Source organism: Strigops habroptila, chromosome 1 (genome assembly GCF_004027225.2).
Source record: "Strigops habroptila isolate Jane chromosome 1, bStrHab1.2.pri, whole genome shotgun sequence".
NCBI classification, from domain to species: Eukaryota; Metazoa; Chordata; class Aves; order Psittaciformes; family Psittacidae; genus Strigops; species Strigops habroptila.
In genome coordinates, this window is record NC_044277.2 from 23,115,439 (window position 1) to 23,137,763 (window position 22,325).

At 39.7% G+C, this 22,325-nt stretch overlaps 1 protein-coding gene across 3 annotated transcripts in view; it reads right to left on the reverse strand.

The window, feature by feature from the left end:
- PTDSS1 (phosphatidylserine synthase 1) overlaps positions 1-22,302 on the reverse strand; it is a 39,645-nt gene extending 17,343 nt beyond the window's left edge. For all 3 annotated transcript variants that reach the window (XM_030479462.1, XM_030479442.1, XM_030479453.1), the window contains exons 1-9: positions 21,952-22,302; positions 17,086-17,177; positions 15,482-15,526; positions 13,124-13,248; positions 10,038-10,196; positions 6,396-6,547; positions 4,273-4,414; positions 3,244-3,356; positions 1,653-1,718 (exon numbers count right to left, since the gene is read on the reverse strand). In XM_030479462.1, the coding sequence (XP_030335322.1) occupies positions 1,653-1,718; positions 3,244-3,356; positions 4,273-4,414; positions 6,396-6,547; positions 10,038-10,196; positions 13,124-13,248; positions 15,482-15,526; positions 17,086-17,177; positions 21,952-22,130 (1,073 nt within the window). In that variant the 5' untranslated portion in view covers positions 22,131-22,302. The remainder of the gene's footprint in view (positions 1-1,652; positions 1,719-3,243; positions 3,357-4,272; positions 4,415-6,395; positions 6,548-10,037; positions 10,197-13,123; positions 13,249-15,481; positions 15,527-17,085; positions 17,178-21,951) is intronic.
- Between the last annotated feature and the right edge of the window lie 23 nt (positions 22,303-22,325).

The window sequence follows — 22,325 nt, forward strand, 5'->3', positions numbered from 1 at the left end:
CATGTATCTCCAAAATATTAATACAATTGGTCTGCAACTACTAAGATGTTTTTGCACAAACACAGCAAGGTTATTTGATTCTAATTGTAAATTAAGTAGTAATATTAACTGTGCAATTAATTAGTTACCTTCAGTACTAAAAGCACAATCCATACCAAACCCAGAAAGACAGGTTACTCTGCCATGGTCACTTAAAAAGTCCTTTTTAAGGAGTGCGTATGTTACAGACTCTCTTTAGGAATCATAATGCGTGTTTTGAGGAGCGGGATCCTCCTTAAGTAAGGAGTTTTAGGCTTACAGAAACTACTATCAACTCCTACTCAGAACCAGTAAAACTAGACAGAACAGAGTTATCACCTTTTGTTACAGTCCTGAGTTTAATACAGTAATAGATCCACCCAGGAATGTGGTAAATCAGTGGAAGAGGTTGAATATTTAAGTCCAGCCAAACCCAAGAAGACATGTGTCACATTCTCCAGGGTACACTACAGCGAGAGTAGAAATCCCTTCAATTACACTGCAGTATGCTCTGCTCTCATCTCAATTCAATGTTGAGAAAGGGACATACTTTATCATGGTGTAATGCACCTGGAAACAAGCCTCCCAGCCCAGCACTATTCCTAAAAACTCTGTAACATCCCAAAGACTAAAAGTAAAGGTAAGAAAAGTTTGTCCAGAGCACTGTCTCTAAACTAAATCTAAGTATTTTATGGCTCATTGAAATGCTATTCCAATTTAAAACAGTAATAGATTCTTCTATTAGATATAAAAATGGTTCAGACAATTCTGGAAATTAGACGTACACTAATCTTGACAAAGAGAATGAAATGGCTGTTTTTATTTAGAATCAGTCATCAGAAATTAGCTTCTTGAATAGTTTCTTAAAATACATTTTTTTTTTCTTTAAGACATGATTTAGGATCTTGCATGTTTTTCTTTTTGTAAGCTTCCAAGCCCTAAATCAAAAGGGACACTACTACACTGCTTTATTTAAAGAAGCTTTTACAATGCTACAATAGCATATGCTTCAGGTTTCCAGAACAGTACGTTTTAGTCAAGCCATCTGGAGAAGGAAGTTCTCACCAGAAGCAATCCTACAAACTCTTCATTTAAAGGTGTCCTCCAAGAGATATATTGAAAGACATTGTAGGTAACCGTTGTTCATAGTATTACTGCTTTCTCTCTTTGAGAATAGAATAGAAATAGATGATAACTATGGTTTGTTTCACTGCCTCCTGTCGTGATTCTACTAACAGTGGCAATGCCCACCTTGATAGCCAGATAAACACTGCTCCGGTGACAGGCAAGTGGTAGAGGCAAAAGCTTTATCCTTCTCACCTGACTGAGAATATGGGCAGCAAAGCCAATGCTACTTTGAAAGAGCCTAGCTTTATCCAGCAGTTTCTAGTTCTTCCTTCTGTTCTTCTCCTTACTCATTCCATTATTTCCCATGTTATACCTCCAAATCCAGAAATTTCCTTTCCTCTGAACTTGCAAAAAGAAAAAAAAAAAATAAAGAAAATCTCTCCATACTGTTCTTTATACTAAAAACAACACAAGACAAGGACTGGCTTCATGCAAAGCCTGTTCCTGTGCTGGACTCACACTTAACACTTGTCCAAGTGCTTTAAGAATGCAGCCAGAACACTTACCCGAACACCCAGCACTGAGTTCCCACCCTCTTGCACTGTGTATCTGTGAGGTACGCGTAGTATTGCCTGAGAAGGGAAACAAGAAAGTTCTTCAGTGAAGTTGAAAGTCCCCAGAGAATTTGCCTTTGGAAAACAAGTTTATGTTACAAATGTATCTATACTGAAAATGAAGTGCTGATGGTTAAAACCACATGCACTCCTGCTGGATGTCTACCAGATGGCTTCAATTCTAATAGGACCTATTATTGCATAGATCAAATAGCTTGAAACAACACAGAAAACAATCTTGAGAGCAAGGACTGGGAAAGTACCCAAACTAGTAGGCTAACAAAGCTGCCTCTCCACTGAATCTCCAATTATTTTGGGCAAAGTACACCACCTTTGGAAGAATTAGAGAATCCCCCACTTTTTCCACAGTCTTTAACTTATTAACAATTGCATTTTCTTGACAGTTGTGAGTTTGAATCTTGAAAGAAATTGAATATAGCTATTCCATATCCTGGGTGAGTGCTCTAACCACTGGCATGTTTTCCTCTCAAGAACAGAGTACAATTTCTCACTATTTTGAAAACAGTCTGCAGACCATTCTGCTCTGTTCTTTATGCTCCTGAATGTTAGGATCTTAGAGGGGGGAATTCCAAAGAAGCAGAACCAAAGTTGTTCTTCTCAGTCTCTGATTTCCAATGACAGATAGGAAAGACAAGTGTTATTAATCCAACAATAAAGAGATTGTTTAAGAATAAAGACTTCAGCAGGTTGGCAAATGCCATTAAATACTTAAAAGCTCACCTATATAGACGCTTTAAGGATGTTTAAGATGATTTAATTAACAGTGTGAAATCACTGCACATAACTTAAAACACTAACAGCTGTATTTTAGGAATAAACCAATGCATGGTTGCCGTTTAACTGTCCAAGGTAACATCACTTTACTCACGAATGGTAAATTCCCTGCCTCTGACTTCAGCACTGTGTGCATTCTATCTACCTCCAGCTATGTCACAGGGAAAAAAAAAAAAAAAAAAAAAAAAAAAAAAAGACAACTCCGCTAACAATGTGAAATAATGTGCATGACTAAAAGCAGGTTAATGTTTCTACACAACTGTTAACACCACATATATACTGTTCTGTTACTCGGAATATGGTAATGCTCTATCTTTTCATATAACATGCCAATATTTCCAGTAGACAAACAGAATAAGGAATTCAGAAGAACTAACAGCTCTTATTTTTCCTCATCTATATTTTTGTGAGCACCTGATTCACCAGCTTGCATACTTTCATATGCAGACCTCAAGGATAACATATGCAGCTAACTCACAAAACAGGGAGATGCTATACAAACAGAAGATGGAACAGGGTGGGTCTGCATCCCTATGGAAACACACATTTATACACATTTTATATTATTAATTTACTTGTCAGAAAATACCCTTTATTGAAAAGCAATGATTGATTTGCTTTTCGTGATGGCAAAAGCATAGATTTCTTGAAATGTGCTGTACTTATCCACAAACAATATGCAGTTCTTGGGTGCCTAGATGTCAGGCTACGTTAAATTGAAGAAGAAACAACATGGTAACAAAATTACCTTACAGTGGGTGCTGTAATGATTCCTATGAAGAGAATTCTCCCCCAGCTTAAAGGGTGGCTTGCTTGGAACACAAAGATGTGTTTCAAAAAGAATGTGTTTAACTCGGTCAGCTAGGGGAAAAAAAAAGTTAGCCAATAGCATTCAACTTACGTGCAGATATTAATATGGAAACTAAAACACAGAAGGAAAACTATTTATGCTCTACTACAGCCCTGCTGGTTAGATCAAGGATTCCTGCTCTAGGACAAGCAAGGAATACACCAGTAAAACAATGAATCCTCCCCTAGACACCTCTGTGAAAGTATTCACTCTCTTTCCAGAAACTCATTAAGGGACCAGACACCACTACACACTGCAGAGGTCTTCTGGTAACTTTCATGTCCTAAGTCAGCGTAAATGACTGAGGCAAATTTGGTAGAGGAGAAGAGATCATTAAATGAAAGAAGATAAAAAAAAGTGTATCAAACACTTCCAATTCTCCTTTTGAAAACTAAATTCAGCAAACTAAAAAGACATTTTAGTGAAATCTGCTAGCACTTGCATGATCAGAACAGTTGGGACACATTATAGAGTCTTACTAGATCAAGGCCAGAATTCTAAGTATCAGTGATCCATCCAACAGTCAATAGGAAAGAAAAACAACAACCAACCAAAAAAAAACCCAAACCACAAACACAACAAAACAAGAAAACCCACACACAACAAAACCAAACCAAACAAAAAATTAGCCCAACTTAAAGCCCCACTGTCTAGCAGTTCTTAAAACTGTATCAATTGCAAAGAGCAATCTGATGACCAGTACAGCAATCTGTAACATTTGGGGTTTTTTTCCTCAACAGATTCTGTAATTGCACTCTGAACTATCATGTAACTCCTGTGAACAATGCCCTGACCAATTCTGTATTATCAGCTCATTTATCTGTGTATTTCAATGACAGACATACATTGCATTAGAGTATCTTCTAGACAAACACAGCCAATATGTAATGGACCTGATAGCAGCTTTGATTTCACAGAATTTCTTACCTGCCAAATGATCATGAAAAGGTAGATTCCAGCCACTCTTTGAAACGAAGACTTAGGATCAAACCAGCGGACATAGGTCCAGCTGGCTGGGGTGAACTGTAATACAGCTCTTTTGATTTTCCCTGTGGTCGTGTGAATGTCCCTAGAAAAAGAGAATGGCTGGAGTAAATACAAGGAATATGCAAGGAAAAAAAAAAAAAAAAAGCAATAACCATGTTACTGATGTTTCAGAACAATCACACTGTTTTGCTGGACAGCAGAGAACTTCACAGACACAACTGTGTACCGGGCAAGGGTGAATTAAGAAATATAACTGATTAGGCATTTCAGTCAGGAAATATAACTGATTAGGCATTTCAGTCAGGGTACATTCCACCCTCTTCTATCCTCAGTCAGTAACTAACTACAAAACATACCTATTGTTCTCCCCATGAAGGGAAGAAACAAGGATTGTGATTCTGCGACTTCCTTGGAAAAATTAAAGGGTATTTCTTTCTAGTCTATGCTGCCATTGCTCATATCCCAAAGACTCCTTGTTCTAGAGCTCACTGACATCAATCCTTCAAGAATCTGTCAGATTCATTACTCATTAATTGTAAAAGGGGCTGGCTCCACAAGTTTGAAAATAGTGCACTTCCAGCACACACAACCCCAATGTTCTGACATTCGATGCATGCTAATCTTCTCAAGAGATGTGATAGCACTGTTAAAAGCTAGGCGGCTTTTAAATTCGCTTTTGAGAAGGGATGTGAATGGAGGTTCATCTGGCAGAAGTGTTACTGGTTCTTGTTCTTGATAACATTCAGATGAGCAATAGCATACATAGGACAGGGAATCTAAGAAAAAATCAAGATTCTTTTTCTGAAGGAAGACTAGCAGGGCTAGACGTCAGTTTTCATCCTGTTATTTCCCTGTCCCTTCCGGACAAAAAAAAAAGATACTCAGATTTGGTATTTCTGATACTTGTGTTCCTCTAGGCTAGTAGGATCTTAAATAAGGGGGAACTTTCTCAGCTTAAAGATCTGTGTTTATTCAGTGAAAAAAAAGAAAAAGAAAACAAAGGGGCACAAGCAAAAGCTTCTCATTCTATGCAGCTCCTCTTCATATTAAAGGTCAAAAAATACACATGCATTTAAAAGAATGATAGGAAAAATTATTTCACAAAGACAGTAAAGAATAGTCCTGCTGTAGATATTCTGTTGTTTTAACCTTTCAGTGAACTCTCTAAAAACCGAGGGATCAACAACTCTGATGGAAATTCAGGAAAACTGAATTGAGACAAAAGACTGGATGGTTCTCAGAGCAATTAAATTTGTGAGTAAGAAAAGCAAGCAGTACAGAAGTTCATGTCAGGTACAAATTTGGAAGTCAAGATTTGAGCTCCTTTTCCATCTCTCAAAGCAATATCCTTTGGCTTTGTACTTGATCTATTTCATCCACACCATTGGCAACATGCAGATAACCATCCTTGCCACCATCTGGCAGGGAATAAGGCAGGAGAGGGGCAAAAAACTATGGATGAAACAATAACTGGATAGCTAGGAACTACACTTACAAGGCCACAAGCTGTTGCCCTTTTACACAACAAATGCTATTTTATTTTGCAATTACTCTTTAGAGGGTCAGCAATGGAATAAGACAATTCACAGCAAACGTACAATCAGACTGATTATTCTTCTGCAATTATAACTAGTGCTGACAGATTGCCACACTAATGCCTCATCAAGGTGAGCCCAAATCTAGTTTAAAAACATTGTATAATGAGAAAACAATTACAGTTTGTTTTGCTCACTGCCTTCTTCAAAGTTTTACTTGTACAAAATGAGCTGAAAATGCAAATAGCTATTACTTCATATTTTCATTTGGCATTAATGCTTGTAACTTAGATTGAAATGGAAAATTATATATATGTAATCATATTTACAATATATGCTGCACAGTAGCATTACTATGAGATGGATTTCTTAAATTTAAAATAAATTTACAGCATTGCCAGCACACGTGGATAGTATGCCAGCTCTATACCACAGGCATTTTAGATATACAAAGAAGGTGGTCTATTTCCCAAGGAAATTAATATTATAACATCAAACAATGTTTATCAAGCTTTAATTTAGACCTACTTGAAGCTTGCCCAGTGATAGGTCCTCATCTCCAAGAAACGACAAACTACCATGCCCAACCAGATGCCACCCCCGTTACAAAGCAGGATGTCCAAAATGACTTGATCCCACCAGCATTCAGCAAAATTAGGCAGAAGGTGCATGAAGAAGAGCTACAGAATACAGCAAAAAGATTCTGGGTAAGGAACAGTACAGAATTCATACAAATTCACTTTTTAAGTACACATTCAAAAATCAGCTTTTCAGTACATGTCATACTTCAAGGACATGAGCTACAACCACTGAAATTTGATGGGCATCCTTCCATTAACTTCAGAAGGCTTTGGATTGAACCAGAAAAGAGAGAGGTTTCCTTCTCACTGTTCCCTGTTAGGGCTATGTGTACTTCTACTCAGGCAGCACTTGGCCTCTCGAAGATGATACACAGAACATTCATAGAAACGCATAAAACAAGCAAAACTACTGCATTTCCTGGGGAAAGAAGGTGTTTTGTGCTAAATTGAAGAGAATCTTTGGCTTACTCTTGCTAAACAGTTCTAAGCAGCATGTTTTCTAAACTAGCAATAAGATGCAATAAGTAGAATGAATGCATTTGTAACAACCGTCATGATTGAGCATACTGGAATTCAGGGCTTAAGACTTGTTTTATTTCAAAAGTTTTTCATTTACTATTTTTAGGAAATTTAGTGACTGTAAAAAGATTAAGATGTCACCAATATTTCAGACACTACAAGCTTTGCTGCTATACTTGATCCAGAACGGCTCAAGTTTAAGGGGATATTTCACTTTCCCTTCCTGTTTGGTCTCTGCTAAGCACTAATGATGAAGGTACTTATATAATGAAGATACTGGAAAATAAGCCAGAAACAAATCAACATTGAAAAGCTGACGCCAACTGGAAATATCAAAACACATTCGGTTTCTTAAAGATTTCCCCTGGGAAGTGCACAAATCATTTACCTCTGAAGAAATCTGTTTCTTTCTGAATACTCAACTGAATACCACTATGAGGGATTAGTAAGGCAATTAAATGTATTTATAGATACATTTGATGACTTTACACTTTTATAGCATGAAGAACAACCGGCCAGAGTTAAGGCAAGATGTAAACATAATCTACTGAGAGCTAGAAATGGATTTGGCACCCCTCATTCTCCTTGAAGAGAAAATACTATTCTCTATTCCACAGGGAAAAATCACAACAACCAAAAAAATGGACTGAAAAAGTTAGCTGTGGACTGGAAATCAAGACAGCCATGTGTTAAGCAGTCCCCTTGGAATCCTCAAGGAGATGCTTAACAAAACACAGAGCAAACTAATGAATATTCTTACTTCGACAGAAACAGTACAATTTCTGTCAATTAATGTACACACACTGTGTCTGTGGAACATTATTGGTATGATTTTGTAATAAAGTATCTTTTGTTAATAGATGTATAAAAATAAAAAAAAAAAAAGACAGATCTGGGAAAAGGAGCAAGGTTTTCTGTAAACAGCAATGAATACTGGATCATTTATAATAAATTACAGTTACTGATACAGAGAGTGACAGTTCCTGTGAGAACTCTTGCAGAAGTGTACCAAAGCAACTTTGTTTTCTTTGGCAAAGCTATGGAAATTTCAACCTGTAGAAAAGAAAATTTGACTTTCTCTTCATGACCCAAGCTATACAGTGTTGCTCATTATCTTGCTACAGTTTCTCTTTCATGTTTTAAATTAATATAATCTGAAAGGGGCACTAGGCTATGAATCTCAATCTGCAATAATCCAGCCAAATCCATCAGAAATTATAGATAACAAGGCAGCAAAAACCAGCACAGAGGTGTTAGCCAGACCATCTCTAAGGTGCTGTTTTCCCAGAATGAGACACCAAGGTCTGCCTGTATTCCAACTTTAATCTGATCGCATGGAGCATGAGCCAAGTGTCCCATTTCAGAACAGGGAGCCAGCTGAAATCCATTAATGCTAACAGAAGATGCATAGCTAAATCCCTGTGTAACTGCCCTGATAACTTCTGTAGGTTTCCAATGACTCTCCTGAATTAACTAATTCATGAAAAATCCATCTGAGTGGCGATAACCTTTCTATATGTTGAACCTTACCCAACACACTGTCGGTTCCAATAATCTGCCTTTCAACAACAGGGAATACTAGACACCCCATGTGGTGTCAAATTGAAGATGATTGGTTGTGTGATGATCAACTGAACGATAAGAACGCATGTGAAACAAATCCAAATTTGTTCTTTTCCAGAGGGAAAAAATGAGTACAATAACCAGCAACGCTGGTTTTTGTGGATGGGAACTTGTGAAATTCCAATCTTAAGCAGTTTCAAAATAGCTTAGAAAACAGCATAACCTTCAATGCCACAGAATAAAAAAGCGTTTTGAAAAGGAACTCATGGCACCAGCATTTTCAAACTCAGAAGTTAAATTTTATACAACTAAATCCTTATCTATGCTTCTGACTTATAAATGCCTTGTCAGATGAGCCAAGCATTCTCAAGACAGCAGGCTCTATAGAAAACTATGATTTTAAAGATCAAATTCAGGTGTTTACACCTACACTTAAGTGTGACAGGTTAGACCATCCTGTCCCAAAAACATAGTCTAAATTTGATTTTTAATTTTTTTCCTCTGAAATGCTCAATCAAAGAATATAATGAAATTCAACTCGTTTTTATAGAAATGCATCCTTGGGTTTTACAGGACATATTCTACTAATCAAGCTCTAGGTTACATGAAATGAAATGAATGAGTAGCAATTAATCAGCTTGAAATCTCAAAACAGGTCTAACAATAAGAACCACCAGTCCAAGCAACAGTCAATTGACTGGATCAAGTCAAGTATCTTTTTTTTTTTTTTTTTTTTTTTTAAATCCAAAATAGGATTTGAAAGTGTCAACAGTCAAATTACTTACACAGCTGCTCAGGAGAACCATGGTAAAGCTAGATAGTGGTTCTCCAAACCATGGTACAAAGGACTACACCACGTGTGAACTAGCTTAGATCCAGGTCTAGCAAAAAACTTACATTTTTACATGAATGAACACGACTTAGCTAGGCTTGTGGGGTACAATTTAACAAAAGAAGGGCTATACGCTCAGGTCTCACAACAGAAAAAAAACACACTGAATGACGTCTTGTCATTCCACATAGGCTTCTGCTCATGGGTCCTCACACCTTCCTTGATGATCTCTCAACTCCATTTCACTGTATAGTATGCATGACTATACACAGCGCCTAATACTGTTGTATTTGGGGTAAGGCGATCATGACAATAGATCACAAATACTGCAAGGTGAAAAAGGAGAACAACTGCTCTGAATCAGGGAATATTAGTCAACATCTGAAGTAGCATGGGTGTTGACTCCCATAACAACAGAAAAATAAATTGTGGGTGACACCAATAGGCTGCCCTAGACTTTCCTCCTATTCAAGTAGGAGTAAATCACCTAAACCCCAGTTTGCTGTTGTCCACTAGTGCAACTGCATCAATTGCTCAGCATCTGGTTTATAAGGCTTAAAATGTAAATCTGTGACTGAGAACTAATGAACTGTCCTTCCAGTAACATTGACACTTCCCCAAGAACAATTCAAGTCTCACACATTTACTTATAATTAAGATAAATGTGTGGCCTACCTCAGTGAGCTCCCAGGTGATGCTAATAGTCCAGCACAGCCCATAGCTGCGGATCAGCAAAGCCTTCATAGCCCAGCCCCAGAAATGCCCAAAAGCAAATATATCAAAGTGGCTGAGGATTCTCTCCCAGGTGATAACATGACAGTTCACAGCATACTCCTGTTAATGGTAAAAAAAAAAAATAAAAATAATTAAAAAATCTTCTCAATCAGCAGGCAGATTCATAAGCACTAGAATGAAGAAAATTCTTTCCATCCAGTGCAACAAGCCTGAAATGATAAGCATATTAAAATAAGCATTATTCTGCTTTCTTGACCTTCTACATTTTCTGGAGGAGAGAGTTTAAAATCTCCTCAGAGAGAAAGGAAAACTTTCAGTATTAAGGACTCAGTATCATCACAGTTACAGCTCTAATTTAAAGACAGACAGACCTTGGTGCCTGAAGGAACATGTATTTCTAATGTGACAAAGGAACAGCAGGAGCAATAAAATCAACAATAATAAAACCAGCAAACAATACTCCAGAAAATAGTTATTTGCTTTTCTTTGTGATCTCAATTTGAAATAACCACCTTCCCCCATTTTCGTGCTGTCTAGTGTTCAGATGTGGCTTACAAGTGGCTAATACTCACCAGTTTGTAATGTTATGTTACTCATCTCACTGTTCACTTGAGTATCTTTTGTGTTCTATTTTCCTCATGAAAGCAATTTCCCAGAACACATTCTGAGAGAAAGTCCAGCCACAGGGCTGAATTAATTAATTAATTAAAATTTAAGGGAACTTGCAACTGTTTTGTCACAGATGAGTGGCAGATTCCTTGAGAATATTAATACTTTAGCCATCCATAACAAAGGAAATGTTTTCTCTTGTCATGTTGTACAGCAAGTGCTAGAAATAGAACTGCCTAACAACAAAAAAAATCTCTATGCCATCAGGAGGCTGCATCTGTGAGCCTCTGTCTTGTCACTGGGCACAAACTGAACTGTTTCCCAACTGGAAACAAACCTTTAAAAGAAAAACCCTCTGCTCTCCACCCCTTCTAAAATGTACATTGCCACCTGCAGGTAACAGCACAGCACTGCTTACTTAGTGCTGTTAAATTTAAGGATTTTCTTTCAGGCCAGAACTACTGCTACTCCTTCACAAATGAACCACGATCAAGTTGAAAAGGGGACGGCAGAGCAAGATTTAAATCCTGGTCACCCTAAGAGAAAAATGCACAATTTCACACAAATACTACTTTAGTCCCACTGTGCTGGTGCTCCCTGAATTGAAAGCGTGGTATTGCTTCTCGCACATGCCAGTGCTGCTGGTCGTTCAGAGAAAGGTGCACCACCTGTCCTGAGGACAGCAAAGCTGCAGCTTTAGTGCATGTTCCCCAAAAGATCTGCAACTGGCTCATTTGCCAGCATGAGCAGCACAGAATTTACAAAAGAAGGCACAGGCTCCTGCCTACGCCATGATGTCTGAAACTATATGCCAAGTGAACACAGCAAGGTTACTACAAAAGTAAGCTTTTCTTCAGGACTCTTACTTTTTCACTTTTGTTTTTACTGGGGCTTTTTCCCCCCCTCTATCTCATCTTTCCAGCAACTGTACTGCCAGTCATACATCGAAGTGTTGACCTTTCTTCTATAGTCAAGCAACTTTGCCAGCCCTGTGCAAAAGACCATGCTGCAGTCTTCATTATAGTTGCACTTTAAAAATTTGCTCCAACTTTAAGTGACAGTATCAGGATTGCAAAGCAGTACAGAGTAAGTTTCCACTGACTGCAACAGTACTGTGGTTCTGTGCCAGTAGTAATATTAGTCGTCCCTGACTTGAATCTATTTATTTCTAACTTAAATGACAGGAGAGCCAGGTGAATCTGACTTACCAAGACTCTTCATCACAGCTCCCTTTTGTTGCCCAGCAACATCACCAAGCACCACGCTCATGCTCCATTTCGCAATGTGTCCTCCCACAACCCTAACAGCAGGCTGCCCACACCTCACCATCACCACACATCTCCCGCAGGACAGAAATTCACAGCCCTATTCTGGATGCTGGAGTTGTACAAAATGTACTGCTGAGGTGCAACACCTGAAGCATCCAACATTTTCCAGGCAAGGAGCCTGTGATCAGCCCTCACTATCAATCAACTAATAGAAGCTTACTGCATTGTAAAGATTTCCATTCCTGCTACAGAGCAGGAGTTTGCAGCCACTGCTGATTAGGTGCTGTGCAGTAGTTTGCATATGCAGAAAATTGCTATTTGCCAAAGACAATCAGTGTATTTCCTTACTCTTGAGGCATGAGTCTGATAACAGCACTCTCATCTCTCCATGCAGTAATCCTCTTCTACTTGGTGCTCAACTGCTCACACCCTCTTCTGCCTGACATCCCCAAATACCTCACATGCTTCTCCCAGGCCTCCTTTTACTACCTCAACTCCCTGCGCCAGTGTCCTCACCTGAAAAACAATGTTCTCTGTATTAAAAACTCCTTACAAGCTGCTCAGCAGGCAGAAGAACAAGCCTGGCTTTCCATGCCACTCCAGATCATGGTCTATGGAAGTAGTTTCCCAATGGTAACAGCACCAGTGCTCAGCTGGTGACTGCAGGCAGGAGAGCCCTGCAGGTGCTGTACCTGGATTTCTACATACTCAGTAGCGTGCCAAACATATACTAAGCTCAGAGCAATAAGGCAAGATCAAAGTTCTTTGAGTGCAGCATTGAGGCATGGAAAAAACCTGACTGATCTGGGACACACACACCATACAGGCCTTATTTAGATACTACCTTGCTAAGTCTATTTTCAGTATCCAGGGCTTATATTTATTATTTAAAGGAATCCAAAGCCACCCCAGTTCAAACATATCTCACACTCCCAACTGCACACTCACCTGTATTAGAAAAAAAAATACAGAGAAGACCATTTTTCACACCAATTGATTTCAACGTAAATAAATAGGCTCATTGACTCTGTCAAGCATAAGAACAAACTTGCACTGCTTATGCCAACAAATTCAGATTTCTACCTTCCCACTCATACAAAACATGCCTAAAATAGCCAAAATGTCCAATAAGGTGCCATGGGTACATACCATAATATCTGCTTCCCTTGTGGCATATCGAAGATTAGGATCCAGCCAGTACATCACTGCTTTTACCTGCTCAAAGTTAAGGAAGAGCACGAACACCAGGAACAGAAAATAGAGCACGCTGAGACCTGCAAAAAAGACTCAGCTTTAAAATCATGTTCACTCCCAGAACTCTCAGGGGACAGAGTCGAAAAGCTGCTATCAAACTATTGCTCTATACATGCCCAGTTTGCACAGATGAGTTTTCTACATATGGAAGCTAGATGCAAAAAAGCTTAAGAAACACAAGTCAGATGGTAATCTCTGAACACTCAGCTCTTCATATCACCTCCTCTTTCAAGTAATATAATACATGCTTGACTGCATGAACCCAATCAAAACACAGTCTAATCAGTTCAAACACAAGCACTACAAGGCTGTGATCGGGAAACTCTTTATTAAGAGATACATTAGGACCTCAGGACTGGATTAGCTCTGTCCCTTTAAGCATTCTTGGTGTCACTAACGCAGGTCCCTAAGCCTATATGCAGAGTTCAACACAAAGATCAATGTAATAATCCCATCTGGCAATTCTGCACTATGCTGGCAATAAAAAGTAGTTATAAATACAAACTAATGCATGTTTGATTTACTTTTGTGAGCTAGAAAATTTGCTGCTTGAAGCTTTTAAAGGCAAAGATTATTATTTGTTTTCACACCATTATAAATTATGAAGCACTACTGCATTTGGGACTACTACCTCTCTCCCCCGATGTCTCCATATGAATTTTTAAAAAAAACTCCAAAACTTCTGAGAAGTTAAGACTCCTAGGTGTGGATCTGTGGGCAGATGAAGCTGCTGTTGGGAGCATTTCTTTACATTATTCACAAGTTCACAGATATCTAAGACCACATTTGAAAGAGTCGTATAGACACTAACACCATTTCCGCAGTCTAGCACTCAAACTTACTTGTATCCTGCAGCAATGTCATGGAAAGTAGAAAGATTAATGTGAATAAACTCAGTATCTGCTACCCAAAATAAACTACAGCAATTCTAAAAACATATTTTTAACTATAACCAGAATTTACATGTTATTAATCCCCAGTGTATGCTAGAGAACAAATTCTGTTCAAGTGCACACACATGAACCGAAATATTGTCCTCTGCAATACATCCTAAACACACATCAGGTAAACAGATGCCACACTGCTACAAACAGTACAGCCTGCAGGCAAGAGAGCATCCTGAAACATTGAGGAGACACTACTCCTGCCTTTCATCTACATGAATAGGTCCAAGACCTCAAGCACGGCTAAATAAGCCATGCCAGAAGAAGCGGAATTACACAGGGAAAAACATTGCTCTTGACTTTGCATGCAGCCTTTTCCTGAAAGGACAGGGGGTCAAGCTTTGACAGTATCAACATCGAGAATGACCTTTTACTTTCAATTTGCTGAAACCTGAAATGAGCAGTAGGACTTCTGTCTCCCCAAACTTCACAAGGAGCAGGATTCTTTAATGAGTCTAATCAGCAGTATCCTCTCAATGTCAACAGATGAGTAATCAGCTACTTTGGGAGGCTACTTATTTTTAGCTATATAAGGTGCAGGAGAGAGAAACATTTGGTCCCCTTAAAAAGAAGGATCAGCTTTTAAATCCAGTGTGCCTAGTTCTCTGCAAATGTGCTTAAAGTCTAGGACATGCTCACTGAACCCTGAATGATTTCAAAATAAAATTCCTTATATATTCCCATGTAATTCAGATGTTTAAAGCGCAAGATTCCTCTCTGTCAGTTCTGTAGTTAATAGAATTATTTTCCAAACTATGAATGCAACTAATATTTACAAGTATTTTTGCTGAAATTTTAAGAATACAAATATATACATTTAAGAATATTAATAAATGTATGTTAAGCTATACAGTGATACAATTTAATTAACATATAAAGTAATAGCTTATTTTGCCAACAATGAAAAGCAGCACCTTATTAAACTGGATTTAATTAGAAGTCAAATAGCATATGCGGTAGCTATTAAAAAACCTGAACCTTTTTGGGGTGGGAAAAGATGGCAGTAGGAAGGGTGTGAGGAAAGGAGATTAAGAAGCACAAACACAAATCAGGATTAAAACAGAGTATCAGAAGGAATGATCCCTTTCTGGTGATTTAATTTACACCGTCCTAACACAGAACAACTACAATGACATTCCCAAACATAACTAAGAAGAGATTAAAAGCAATTGCTCAGAAATGGGAGGAAAGTGACATTCACACAAGTTTGATGCACAATTATGTTTCATGGCAATTCCATTCATCTGAAAGTTAAAGCAAATGGTGCTGCAGAAGCACTGATGAAGTCAGAAACACAACCTGAACTTACCAAAAACCATTCTCCATATTGCAGGGTGGGGACGCGTAAAGGGTCCTGTGGACAGTAAACAAAAAGCTTATTAGAAGACAGTCAATCTATTTTTGAGTGTATCTCACGAGGATTTGGCATGAGCACAGATCAGTTCTCCACCAAACTATGTAATACAGCCAAAAATTGGGGCTCTATGTTAAAAAAAAAAAAGTTAATAGCAGATTCCAAAGAGGAAAATGAGACTGCCAATTAGTAGGGTATAGACAAAATTTTCCATTATTTTTATAGTTATTTCCAAAACAGCAGTGTTCTGTTTGCCCAGAAGACACAATATCCCAGATGTCACCTGAGGACCTCTTGATCTGGTTTCTAGACCACACCTTGTGCATGGCTTGCTCCCAGTAAAGTCATCAATTACAAATTTCTGTGCGTTAGCAAAGAACCATGGTGCTTAACCTTCAGACAACCATGAAATGTTACGAAATAGGCCTCCTAAAACTTCCAAACTGAGTATATATAGCTGACAAGAAGATACCTATGCTTTTTACCAGTGTCAATATAATTTACTTTAGAACCAGTGACTAAACTGACTTTATGAGATTAAAAACCTCTCAGTTAACGTGAAGAGCACAGAAGGTAAGTCTGATGAAACTGGAAAACCCATAGACATGAATCATACGCTTAGGTAGCAAGAAGAAGCTGAACAAATATTTCCAGTACACACTGCAGACTGCTCTTTACGCTGTATGCATAAAGCTCATATTTTTGTGGCATTCAGTTTTCCAGGAATCACTTTGTGAAAAGTATGGATTAATGATTTTGAAAATATGAGAAAAACACATCCCATCTCTGAAGTTCAAAGCAGCCCTGAACACAACCATTGTTTTTTTCTGAGCACTGCCAGTCATGAGACAGTTTAGACTTGACCCAAGAATTATGCTCTTGCTGACAGCAATAAGTAAAAACTAAAAATAAATAATAATTTAAAAAAAAAAAAACAAACCACCAAAACCACAAAAACCCCAACCAAAACCAAGCAGTAAGAGCATTTCCTCCACAGAATTAAGTGTCACGCAAAGGCTTTTTTACCTTTTTGCACTTCCTGCTCCTCACACAATTACCAAAACTTTTGCCCAAGTTAACATTCTACTGACCAACCATGGTTTTACACTGTAATGCAACTAAGACCATTTCTAACTATCACTACCCTCTGGTAAAGCAATTTATGTAAGGTGTTATATCTCTGAGAATTTGTAGAATGACACTTCTGTTAAAACACACTAAGGCAGACTCTTTTTAAACATTATTTAAGGATCTGCAGCATCATTACTTAGCAATCTGAGCTGCAACTGTGTACCTGCAAACAGAGACACTGATTTTGAGAACCTCACTTCCTTGTTAGATACAGACAAGCTATAAATAAAACTTCATTTTCCAGTTATCTCCACTCAGTATGACTGCAACCCATTTTTAGACTGTTCCTTAACATAAAGGAATTCAAAAAAGAAAAAATACATTAAAAAAATCGTACTTTAATAAAAATCAAAATAAATTTAATGGCAATAAAGAGAAATTCACATGCTACAAAAAGGTGAAATATAAACAGTATAAACCTTACTCACCATTAGGAAAAGCTAGAACACTGATGATTAAAAAGAAGAAAATCACAGAGAGGATACCCCTCCAAATATTATCCTCTGGGACAGAATCATCCCTGAAGAGACAGACAACATCAAAGTGTTAAAGTACATTATAAGGATGAAGTTGAAAGGCTTTATTATTTAAATAAAGACTATATGGAAATTCAGTATAACAAATAAGCATGCTGATTATATAACAAAAGTCAAGATAGTAACTGCACTGAATGATTTTCACTCTGCACTTCTGGGTATCCCTTTCTCACAAGAGAGTTAAACATATAATCAACACATGCCAGCCACAAGCATTGTTAGAAGTCAATGCAGAAGCAATGACTAAACTTAACACAAGGTGAAAAAAATCTTCCTGCTTCTTTCCATTGAAATGTTCACAGAAACATCATCAAAAGTACATTTACACAGCAAACAGAGACCTAGACCAAAACCACTGGAAGCCTGGATGCAACTCCTAGGATTCCCTCTGCTATTCTGGTGCTGCTCACAACGCCCTTCACTTCCCTCAGCCTCTTCCCAATGCCAAATGCCGGAGGTGAGTGCAGACAGGGTGGAAACAATAATTACAATCAGCCTTTGGAAATAATAATTACACATCTTAGAATTCATGTATAACAGAGACACAGCACAACTTAAAAGAACCAAAGACAAATATCATCTTGCTTTTAGATCAATTAAGCCAAAGCTCTGAATAAAATACCAGGTATTATTTGTGCTACTGTCATATTATGGCCAGAAGAGAGACCTAACAATTCAGTTTGGAATGCCAAGGCAAACTCGACTGAGCTCTTCTTTCTTCTCAGGCAGGTAGAATATAGTGTACGGCAGTACAAAAACAAGCACACCCACATTTATAACAAACAGTCAGCTTCTAGGATATTTTGGCAATACCAATAGAAACAAACTTCAGACTGTCCAAATGTGCACTGCTAATATTTCATAATGCATCACCAACTAGAACTGAAATTAAAGTTTTAAATTTGGGTAATTTTCAGGTACTTAGGATCAGTTTATCTATTTAAATATATTCCTTTATTTATTCCCAACCCATGATACCAAAGAATTCCCAGCAAAATTCAGCAGGATAAAGTTCTTCCTGGCAGAGGAAGAGGCATTTCTGGATGGTTCAGTAAAAAAATCTGTGACAGCATAAATGTGCTCAACATTTGATATTTGCTACACTTACAAAATATTTCTCACTTTGCCAAATTATTTCCCTTTTCCTCAAAATTGAACCTTAACAGCTCCACAGCAGACTTTCATCATTGCGAGGCATTTAAGCACTGTGTTAGTTTAACTGTATGGCAGGGAAAAGTACAATAAACATGAATGGCTTCTCTACAGGCCTTAGGGACTCCACACAGCATTTTCTTTTTAAACCAGCTCAGTCCAGATTTACCAGTCATTTTCCAGCAACCATGCTGCACAGGCTGACATTAATTATACCAGATATGAACCCCAAGTTCCAGAGCTTAATTCTGGCTCCCTTGGCAATCTCAACAGCGTCACACCATCCAGTGTGCTTCCTAGCCAGAACCTCAGGCTACAATGGCTTGGACAGCAAAACCACATTCCTGTTTTAACATACCCAACTAACACACAGGCACATGCTGTCGTGGGTGCCACCAAGTGGAGGAATTTCTTTTTCTTTTTTAAGAGAGAATAGATTACTAGAGCCACATTACTGTACAATTCAGCATGACCAAGAAAGAAGTGACAGACACCGTGATCACATCACTTAGTTGTCACACCAAGTGGGCTGAAGGGTCCTCGCCTTTAACATATCAGGGTTCTGAGTACTACTGAGCTTCAGGAAAGCTGTCCTAGTCATGTTGGCACCACTTCCCCCCACAATCAACAAAGATGATATATGCAGTGTTAAACAGCGTTTCATTCCAAGTGAGTGGTAGAGACATTCCATTTTGGCTTGCAGACACCTTTCAAAAGGGATAGACGTCCAATCTTCCTGCCAGAAGCAGGTAAAATTAGGTGAGACTCATTACTGTGCACTAGTTAGGGTAAGAATTATAGTGTTTGCCTGGAAGAACTATTGACTCCTGCTTCCATAAACCCCTGCAATTTCACACCAGAAGCTACCAATCCGTCGCCTTTCTCAGTGCTGTTGTTGTGCTCCACAAAATATCCTCTCCAGCATCCACCTGCCCTCCCTGCTGGTTGCCTCTAGGCTCAGAGAAGGCCACATCCCTCTCTCTAGGGAGAGAGAAGACAGGGAAAGCTAGAGCCATTCCATGCCTCAACTCCAAGGCACAGCCTGGAAGCAGAGGAGCCTGTGTCTGGGTCATTCAGCAGGAAATAACCAAGGCAGCTGCAATCATAGTCAGAAGCACTAGAAGGATGTGCTTTAAAAAACAGAATAGCCTCTACTCCCCACTTCAACGTGGAAAAGTTAAACACATATTTCTTTTTCTGGATTATTAGACAGCAGCTACCTAAAGACTGCTGCTGTCTGACATCAGCTTCACCCTTATCTATCAGCTCAGTCAGCATCAGCTGCTGCCAGTGATCCCAAGGGAGACCCTACGTTATTGCTTGGTACGTCCAAGGGAAAAACATTTTCTAAGATTTTCCTGAACCCCCACATATTTCTGACATAAAACAATTATAGAAAAGACAAGAAAGACTCTAAGGGAAGCAGAATTTCCTCTGTCTATGCTGAAGTTCCTGAAAAAAAAATAAAATAAAAAATTTTTACTTAACAACATCAGTATGAAACAACATAGAAAATCCCCTGCTTAATAAGTTGATCAGGAGAGCTGTGGAACAATTGACAGCATTGGGGAAGCAAATAATCATTTGTCACACCTTACTGGGAAGCCTACAATGCCTTATGCCCAGGAGGTGGAAATATAAACACATGTCACTGGAGACTCAGTGCAACAGGTGATGGGAATAGAAAGGCCAGATCTGGAAGCACACACTGTAAGCATGTGGGGAACTATCTCCTCTCCTGCAGTTTCTCAAAGAGTACATATGGTTTGGGAAGCGTCCCAAATAAGGCAATGGAGACAGCACTCTGGTATCTCCCAGGAGATTTAGGAAACTCCTGCGACAGCTGAAAACAGCAGAAGAGGAAATAAAAAAATCAGAGTAGCTTCCACAACCTGAGGAGAAACAGAGAAGAGCTAGAGAGAAGTCAACAGTTATTTAAACAGAGCAAGTGAGGCAGACCAGGGACAGATAGAGAAGAAAATGAAACTGAAGAAGTCAGAGTAAGAAAGCTAGCAATACAAACAGAAAGAAAAGCTAGCAATCCTCTTGGGAAAACACAAACAAAAACATCCCCAAAAGTGATGCAGCATTCTTTGGACCTGGAAGACTCCACGGTTCTGAAAATGCTGCTTGGCTCAGCCTCTGCTTGAATGAATTAATGGCAAAACTCCTTTCCTTCCCCAAAGGTGAGCGATCAATTTCATTAATCCTTCAGAATGATTTCTGGATGAGAATCTGTTACTAATTCACAAGCCTGACCTAAACTAGCCCTATAGTGAGAAAAGTGGTTGGGCGAGGGGAGACTGGCCAACAGGAGCACTTGTAGCGAAGGTCTCTACTTAAACATTGTACCAAAACACAAAAACATGTTTCTGATTTAAGAGTTAAGAAGAGATGCCCTGGGACATTCTACCTTTGCTAAGGTAACAGTATCTAAGTCGAACAAGCAATGTGTTCACCAAGAGTATCTTCCTTGGGGCCATGCACAAGTTGAAACTAGACAAAGCACACCTCAGACCATTTGCAGCTACTCTATTTTACGCTTCCTTATGCTCCTTTTTCAGTTCCATCCAGGCTTGAGCATTATTTTCATAGCTGATAAAAACTATTTATTTAGATTCTTACAGTAAGATGGAAGATCACGCACTGAACTCAGGCCTAGAGACAAATGATGATATTCTTATGTCAAATGCAGAGTTTAAGCAACAAGGCTATTGAAATCTGATTGTGCACATACAATGCCATAAAAGTAAATGGGCCCTAAACATAATGCTCAATTTAGCTGAAACCTCTCAGGAATCACTGTTTGACCATAGACTGCATGATTTAGCCTAAAGGGGGATTAAGTTATCATCTCCGCAGCCCCATTCATTAGGAGGCAATAAAAAGTATGCACAACTTAGAAAAATACTGCAGGACACCCTTCAGACCACACTGCTACATCCTGCATTCACACATAATGCTCCTTGAAATAACTGTGCCCATTCTTAGCTTTATTTCCATGAATGACTGCAGTGGCAAAGTCCACAGAGCTGTTCTGCAGAGGGGAAAGGATGTGGCTACCCGTATCAGTGCCATATCAGTAGCAGGGCATAAGTCAACGTGTGACTGGCCACAGACAGAGTGTGCTGTATAAAAATGATACGGAACAATCGCTCCCATCCACTCAACACTTGGAAAATTATCTACTTGAGTGATGTCATTGCTGGGCTTCTTGATAATCTAATAAAAGCCATTTTGGGCAAGTACTTGAAGCGCACGTTTTGGTAAAGACTTTTAACAGAGATCCTCAAAATGACCAACAAGCTCGCAGGAAACGCAGTAGAGGAGGATAACGGCTCTCTGAACGGAGGGCCTCCCTCCCGAGCACGGTGCTCCCCAGCCACCCACCGACACAGCACCTCTGCCTGCAGAGCCCGCAGCGAGTCACGGCCCGACACCAGCTCTCCGTTATCCCTCCCCAAGCAGGAACCATCGCCCGCCCTCGCCCCGGCGACCGGCCGCCCCCCCAGGAACCCCTTTTGACCCCGGTACGCGCGGCCGCAGCGCCGCCGGCACCGAGGGGCGGGGCGGGGAATCCCCGCGGCGGCGCCGTGGGCCGCGCACCTGGTGAAGGCGAAGGCCATGAGGCTGAGGATGGTGAAGCTGAGGAGAGTGATGGTGTGCGGCCGGTAGAAGAACTCCAGCGTGATGTCCTCCACCTGCTGCTCGTTGATCATGCGGAAGTGCAGGCGGTAGTTCACGTCGTCCTTGCTCAGGGTCCGGCTCCCCACGCACGACGCCATCTCGCCCCCGTCCCCTCGACTCAGCGCGGCGCTGGCTCTCCCGTGGCGGCGCGGCGCGGCCCGAACCAGCCCGGCCGCCCGCACCGCCGCCCGCTGAGGCGACGCCGCCGAGAGGAGAACCGCCGCGCCCGCCGCGCTGAGGGGCGGAGCTGCCGCGGCGCCCCGCGCCCACGCGGCGAAGGAGGGAAGGAGAGA